This window comes from Oryx dammah, unplaced genomic scaffold (assembly GCF_014754425.2).
Source record: "Oryx dammah isolate SB20612 unplaced genomic scaffold, SCBI_Odam_1.1 HiC_scaffold_1, whole genome shotgun sequence".
Taxonomy (NCBI): domain Eukaryota; kingdom Metazoa; phylum Chordata; class Mammalia; order Artiodactyla; family Bovidae; genus Oryx; species Oryx dammah.
Genome location: NW_024070185.1, coordinates 63710786 through 63717892, shown reverse-complemented (window position 1 = coordinate 63717892; position 7107 = coordinate 63710786). Strand labels below are relative to the sequence as shown.

The 7107-nt window shown below is 38.1% G+C and overlaps 1 protein-coding gene across 1 annotated transcript; it reads right to left on the bottom strand.

Annotated features, from left to right (window-relative positions):
- Positions 1-5810: 5810 nt before the first annotated feature.
- On the bottom strand, positions 5811-6353 carry LOC120873345 (glutaredoxin-1-like). The gene has a single exon (XM_040254445.1). The coding sequence runs from the start codon at positions 6351-6353 to the stop codon at positions 5811-5813; it is 543 nt and encodes a 180-aa protein (XP_040110379.1).
- Positions 6354-7107: the final 754 nt, after the last annotated feature.

Genomic DNA, 7107 nt, shown 5'->3' with positions numbered 1-7107 from the left:
GTTAGATTTTCAGTTGGATACATTTTTATGGATAAATACACGCACACACGCTAAGTCGCTTCAGTTGTGTCCGACTCTGTGCGACCCCATGGACAGCAGCCCACCAGGGTCCTCTGTCCGTGGGATTCGCTAGGCAAGAATACTGGAGTGGGTTGCCATTTCCTTCTCCCTTATGGATAAATAAGAGCTGACTTTATAGGCATTGGGAAATAGCCAAATTTTAACACATTACAGGTTTATGTATTATCTGAGTTAGCTTTGAATAGTAAAAACATGGTTTATCCAGTAATTTTAAATGCCTCTTCTATGTATTTAGGTATCTGATTTACTACTTGAATCGTGTAATTAGTAACTAATTCTAATTTTTACCATAATACATTTTTCATTATTTCCTCCTCATGTTTATAGTTCACTACTGGAAAAATTCTTCCCTGACATCTGTTCTGAATTAGTTCCCTTTTTATGTTTTCCTGTTTTATCAATTGTAGTGATGAGAATATGAAGCCAAATTTTAACTTTAGTACAATTCCTCATTATTTATAATTTCTAAAAATGATTGTCTTATTTAAATTCACAAGCTGTCATTGATTTCACTTTTTAAAAAAATAATAGGATAACCTGTATACATTTTGAAATCTATTTACCATAGTTTCGTAGCACTTTATAGTTGTCAGTTAACTTTTAGCGACTTTTTCTTTTTTAAACTTTTAAGCTTCTGTTTATCTCAAAAATCTTTTAAAATGCCATTTTGTTTAAATTATTTTGGACATATTTGTTTGGGGGGATGAATTTATTGAGCCTGTGGAGAAGTTCTTGGCACAGATTAGGTGTTCTGTAAACATTTGATGAATGAATGAAAGCAGTTTTCAAGAAACTTTATTCAAAATACTGTTTCCTTTATTGTAACCAGCCTTGTGGCCTTACTTGCTTTTCTCAGAGGGTTTCACTCGGGGTCAGCCTGTGAACAGCAGAGAAGGCCTGCTGTTCATCACTGTGTTGCTGCCTCTGCACTGTCCTTCCGTCCATTGCAGCTGCCCACCTGAGGGCAGCACCCCTGAATCACAGCACTCTGTTGACACCTGTGTCTGAACTGACAAATTCAAGTACCCTATGGAATTATATCACCTTTGATCCTGAACCATCTCAAGAGTTAACCTCTGGCTTATCCCTTTATCTTGATGTGACACTTTTGCCCCGATCTTTCACACGATAGTATCCTTCCCTCTTTTCTTTAGTGTCTCTGCCTTGGTTTATATAACCTGTTCGTTGGTAAGTTCTTCTCTTCTCCATATCATATTTCCTTCTGTAACATTCATTGTGCTTTGAATTTGAAGTTCAAGGCCTCAGTCACTTGTCTACCATCTATAACCCGTAAATGGAGGGGTGCGAATGTAGAATATTATCTAGTAACTCAAGCTTTATTTTCTAAACATTTACTATATTAAACTTTAAGATTTAACTTTTGCAAAGGAAATGCATCCACATGAGTCTACAATATGTTTTAAAATAAAAAGTTTCTCTTCCACTTCTGTCCACCATCTACTCAATTCCTATCCTTTCAGAGTTTTAAAATTATATCCAAGTCAATACAACTATAAATTCTGTTCTGCTTTCGTTTTTTTATACCAGTGAAAGCATATGCATATTATTCTGCTCTTTTCACAAAACAGGGTGTTTTGGTGTTCTTTACATAACAATGGAGAAATATATGAAGTATATTTCACTTTAACTCTTGGCATGTTGTTGTGTGGATATAGGATCAGTACCATAATGATTGACATTTGGGAAATTTCAGTCTTTGTTATTAGAAACAGTGCTGCAGTGTTACATAGATTATTTCACACTTGTACAAGTATTTTTGTAGGATAAATTACTGAAAGTGGAATTGCTGGTCAAAGAGTGTATCTCATAATAGTTTTATAGGTACTGCCAATTTGTCCTTCACAGAGGCAGTTTATATTCCCACCTGAGTCTAAGAGCACCATGCTACCCATCTTCTTGCCAACAAAATGTGTTCTTGAACTTTTGGATTTTTTTCCAATCTCATAGGTGAATATTATTATCTTAGTGTACTTTTAATTTTATTTCTTTTAATGAGTGAGTTTGAATATTTTTTCATATGTTTAAAATATTTTTGTATTTCCTTTTCTGTGAAGTATCTCATATTCTTTGCCTTTTTTGGCGGGAGTCATTTGAACATCAGTTTGTGGTTGATGTTTAATATGGAGGTTTGCAAAGTGAATTGCAATATCCCCCTTACCCCCAGTTTGTTATTGGTCTTTTTTCTTTGCTTGTGGTGTTTTTCCCAGGTAGATTTTTTCCTAAGCCGTAGTTGAATTTGTCAGTCTTACCTTTGATGACTTTCGGATTTTCTGTCCTAGTTAGGAAAGCCTGTCCCTTTACAAGGTTATAACTGCCTTCTACTACTGCTTTGATGGCTTCTATTTTACACATAAGTTTTGTGGTGTGTTTTTCTTAGTGTATGGTATGAGAGATAGGTCCAAATTAATTTTTTTCCCCAAGAGGCTACTCACTTGCCCCAATACCATTTGTGACTAGTCCCTCTCTATGTTGTTTTACTTCTTACTAGAAACAGATTGATTCATATGCCTTGTTTTTTCACACCTGCTTTGCTGTGACTGAATGTAAATGCAATTCTCTGTTTTCCTTCCTAGAGAACACCATCTTTAATGGCAAAGATGCCTTTGCCTTCCACCCCACTACCTCTCTACTTACCTCAGCTACACCAGCAGCTTGGCAGCCAGTTAACACTTGAATGAATACAGGTTTCTAAGAAAGCTCTCCAGGATTTTCCATTGAGCAATAATGGACTAAAAAGAAATCTTAACTATAATCGGGTTCCTTTGAAGATTGTTCAAACCAGAGAGGGCTCTAGCCATGCTAATCAGCTGTCCAGAAGTTGAAACCCACTACCTGGGTATTTTACTCCTGAGGCAGTCCAGTTCAGGTTGCTTCTTTCTGTGCAAATTCACATCATTTGCCACCTCTGCTTTTTCTGACAGTTTGGGATATTACTGTATATAGTTTGGGAGAGGGAACCATAATATGCCCAGGAAGTGGTTTAGATTCCCTGTCATGCAGTAGTCAGCTCCAGAACCTCATTTACTGGGAAAGTGACTGTGAATGAATAATTTGGGGAACACGCCTCCTCAGTTTGAACCCCAAACAGATTATAAAGTTTTTTTTTTTTTTTATCTAGGGAACCTAGGGAAAATCCAGTATTGTTTCTAAGGGAGCGTGTCCAAGCAGGCAGCTGAAACTGAATTTACCTCATATGCGTACTAGCACTTTCTAAGTTATTTGGGCTAGTTTTATAGCTCCTTGATAGACGTTTCCTTCTACTTTGAACCATTGCCCTTGGCGATGTTTCTGTTTCAAACTTGCCTGTTCTTATTAATGAACCTTTTGGGGAGCCTATTTCTTATCTCTGCCTTCAGACTTCCCCCCTAATGCTGGTAGTATACTCTGTCCAACACCAATTTATCTTAAAATCATTTTGGCCAAAATCAGTTTTATCCAAATACAACTTAGTTGAAAGCAAACTAGTCAACTGGAAAATTTGGTTAAAACAATTATTTAGTAGAAAGTGAATATGCTAAGTTACAAATTTTTAAATAGTAATACTTTTAGTATATTATGAGTTGTTTAAATACTTTTGGTCATTTTTCTAGAGATTTTTCTAATTTTTCTTCTTTTATATTTCAAATTAATTTTCAACTGCAGGAGCACTATGTTGCTTATGATACCAAAAGATTAAAACAACCTAGCTGCCCAACAATAGCATAGTTGGACAAACTTGATCTCAACTAAAAGTCAGTAAGAGGTTAATTGGAACAACCAAAACATTGAGCGATAAGATAAAAACATGTTTCCTTTATTGCTTTTTTCCCCTCATTAAAATGGCAGTGCATATGTGGTACAGGACACTCAGAAAAATGTAGATAAGGAGTAGAAGGACAAAAGGAAAAAAAAGCCATAAATTATAATTTACCAAAGAATAACTGCTGTTGTCCTTTCCTCTCTTTTCAAGTGCATTTTATATACATAAACTCTGAATGCTGCTTGTAATTTGCCATTATTTAAGCATTCTGCAGCTATTGGTTCCTCACCTTTGTCCAGTTTTAGACTTTGATTCCTTTCTACCTTTTGACCTGCAACTGTGGGCCAGTCCACCTTAACTGAAAATAGACTGCCATTCTCTTTTTCCTTCAGTCCCTGAAGCCTGCTGAGGTCTATCACTAGCCTGGGCCCCCAAAGACCCCTCCCCTGCTTTCTTGAAGTGAGACAGTTTACAAATTAAGCGATTCTGTCCATCCTTTCTGTGTATTTACAAAAGGGGCCCTGTGGAACTCTGATCATCTACAAAATAATTTTCGGTGTTCATGCTTCATGCTTAATGTATATGTGTATATATGTAAATTAGATGGAAGTTATAAAGAGGAACTAGATTGGGTCCCGACTAAAATAAAGATAAGGCAGAGAAATCCATTTATCATTGAAGGGAAATTATTTAAATAGATTTTCTCTAAATCAAGGCTGGCAGATGCATGTTGTGTGTTGTGCCCAAGCTCTAGTACATAGTAGACATCACTGATCAGTCACGGTACTGTTACTCATTGGATCCAAATTCAGCTTTGGATCTTTCTTGAAATGGGGTTCTAGGTAGATGTACCTACTGGAGTTGCTGTAACAAAACTATTTACCATTTTTGCTATAAGATATTGCATTGAAGTGTTTTTTTTTCTCGACAATAGCATGTGCCTTTATTTATAATGGAAAGAGGGATGAATGCGAAAAAATGCTTGAAATTGGTATATTTTGCATTGATGACATTCCTTAAAGTCTTGAGAATGTAGAAAAGAATTCGGCAAAAATCACTGTGTGATCCATGGTACTTCTTTAACAGAGAAGAAATTAACCATTCATACTTGAGAGACTACAGAAGGAAATTAACTTAATCTTGGCAATTCTAGAATCCTTCACAATAAGGAATTTTTAAGTTCTTATAGAGTGAGGGGAAAAAAGGGGAGAGAGAGAACATTTAGAACAGTGTTTTCCAAATTTGGCTATTTTCAGAGACATATTTTTGGGGAAGGGGGATACAGATTTTCCATGCAACATTTAAATTTTTATGTTTTCTTTTGTCTGTAATCGAAACAATACATGCTTGTTCAGGATTCTCTGGATACCATCTGACCTAACAGTGTTGCCATATGATCACCGCATCTAGATTTAGACCTCTGATCCCTGTAGTGTGGACCAACAATGTCTAACGTTTTATATGGCATCTCTCAGATTGGGTGCTCAGCCCCCTCACAGAACTGTTGAACATTTCCTATGAGATCTGTGAGTTGTCAAGGTTCAGGACAGTGGTTCACAGCAGTGACTGTCAAAGTAGGAGGCGGTGAGGTGGGGTGGGGATGGTGGCCTGAGAGACACGTTTTGAAAAAGCACATTCAAAATGCCTATTGATTTCATAATACAAATTCTAGGAAGTCAAACTCAAAATAATTTTCAGGCAGTAGCGGAAAACAAACTGTAGCTTCATCCTCGGGACCTGAGATATACTTGGTTGAGAAACACTGGAGTTAGAGGTAGCAGCATCCCAGCACGAGGAGAACACTTGCTAAGAACATGTGCCACAGAGATTTGGATGAGTGAGTGAATCCTAAGCATATCTTGTCATGTCCCTTTGGAACCCAAAGGCCAATCCACATGAAATCCAAGACATCCATCAGACTGCTCAGACCTGTTATTTTGGGCAAGTTAGTCCATTTTTTAATACTGAGTCAAAATAAGTGGTTTTTTGCCTCCCAAAATGCCCATCCCCCTTTATTGAGGTTAACATATTTCAGAATTTTAAGTAAACCATTGCTGTAGCTGGGTAAAGTCGCCCCAGGTCCACTGTAGCTGGGTAAAGTCGCCCCAGGTCCATCCTCCAGGAACTGCTGCTGTTGTCTGCAATGCCATCCATCCCTCAAGGGGGTTATCAGCCTGGGTCTGCTCTGTAATTGTTGCAGAGCTCCAGTTTGCTTTAGCCATGTCAACAGTTCCTGTCTCTCATGCATATTTACTAGATCAATGCATCCACCTATGTACTTTTTACCAGTGAAGACCCGAGGTACCATTCTGGCTCCTGTGAGCTGTTGCAAGTAATCTTGAATTTCGTTGATGTTACCGTTGGCTGTGATATCGGCAAATTCCAAAGGCCCTTGTTTGAAGGGCAGTTGGCTGAGGAACTCCTGCGTCCTTCTGCAGTAGGGGTAGGTGGGCTTGATGAACATGACCACCTTCCCAGGCTGGATCTTGCTGTTCACAAATGCTTGAGCCATCCTGTCAGGCTGCTGCCTCTCCGGGAGGACACCTCGATTGCAAATATTGGTTGGGAGTGAAGTGTTTTTTTTTTTTTTTTTTAATAGTAGATAGACCAAGAAAATCATCATAAAATGTTTTAAAACTGGTTAAACAATTTTATGATGGCAGGTATGGAATGTGAGCAAAGAGTAATTATTCGAATTTTGGGCAAAGCACATGCCTTGTTAAGATCTTGGAAGCAACACAATAAGTTAATAGATTTGTTATGGAGTGAAAATGGTGTCACAGTAATACTCATCATCAGAACTTGCCCATAGTATGGTCATGGTGATTGATTGCTGCTGCTGCTGCTAAGTCACTTCAGTTGTGTCCGACTCTGTGCGACCCTACAACGGCAGCCCACCAGGCTTTGCTGTCCCTGGGATTCTCCAGGCAAGAACACTGGAGTGGGTTGCCATTTCCTTCTCCAGTGCATGAAAGTGAAAAGTGAAAGTGAAGTCACTCAGTTGTGTCTGACTCTTTGCGACCCCATGGACTGACTACCAGCTTTCATTCTATTCTAGATGATTAGTCTAAGCAGTGATGGTTAATCCCATTTCATCTGCTAATGAAGAGTTAGAGTTGGTCTGTAACCTATTTTATTCAGTGAGATGTGACGGGAAGTCTAAAGGAGGGTCAGGGTGCATCTGGAAAATGGTTTCTTGACCCTAAAAAGAGATAAAGAGATAGTGCCATTTCTTCCTCTTACGCTGTTATGTCTGAATATGATGG

What these genes read in the sequence shown, in the direction of transcription:
- LOC120873345 (XM_040254445.1), bottom strand. Translation starts at nt 6,353, where the DNA reads ATGGCTCAAGCATTTGTGAACAGCAAGATCCAGCCTGGGAAGGTGGTC.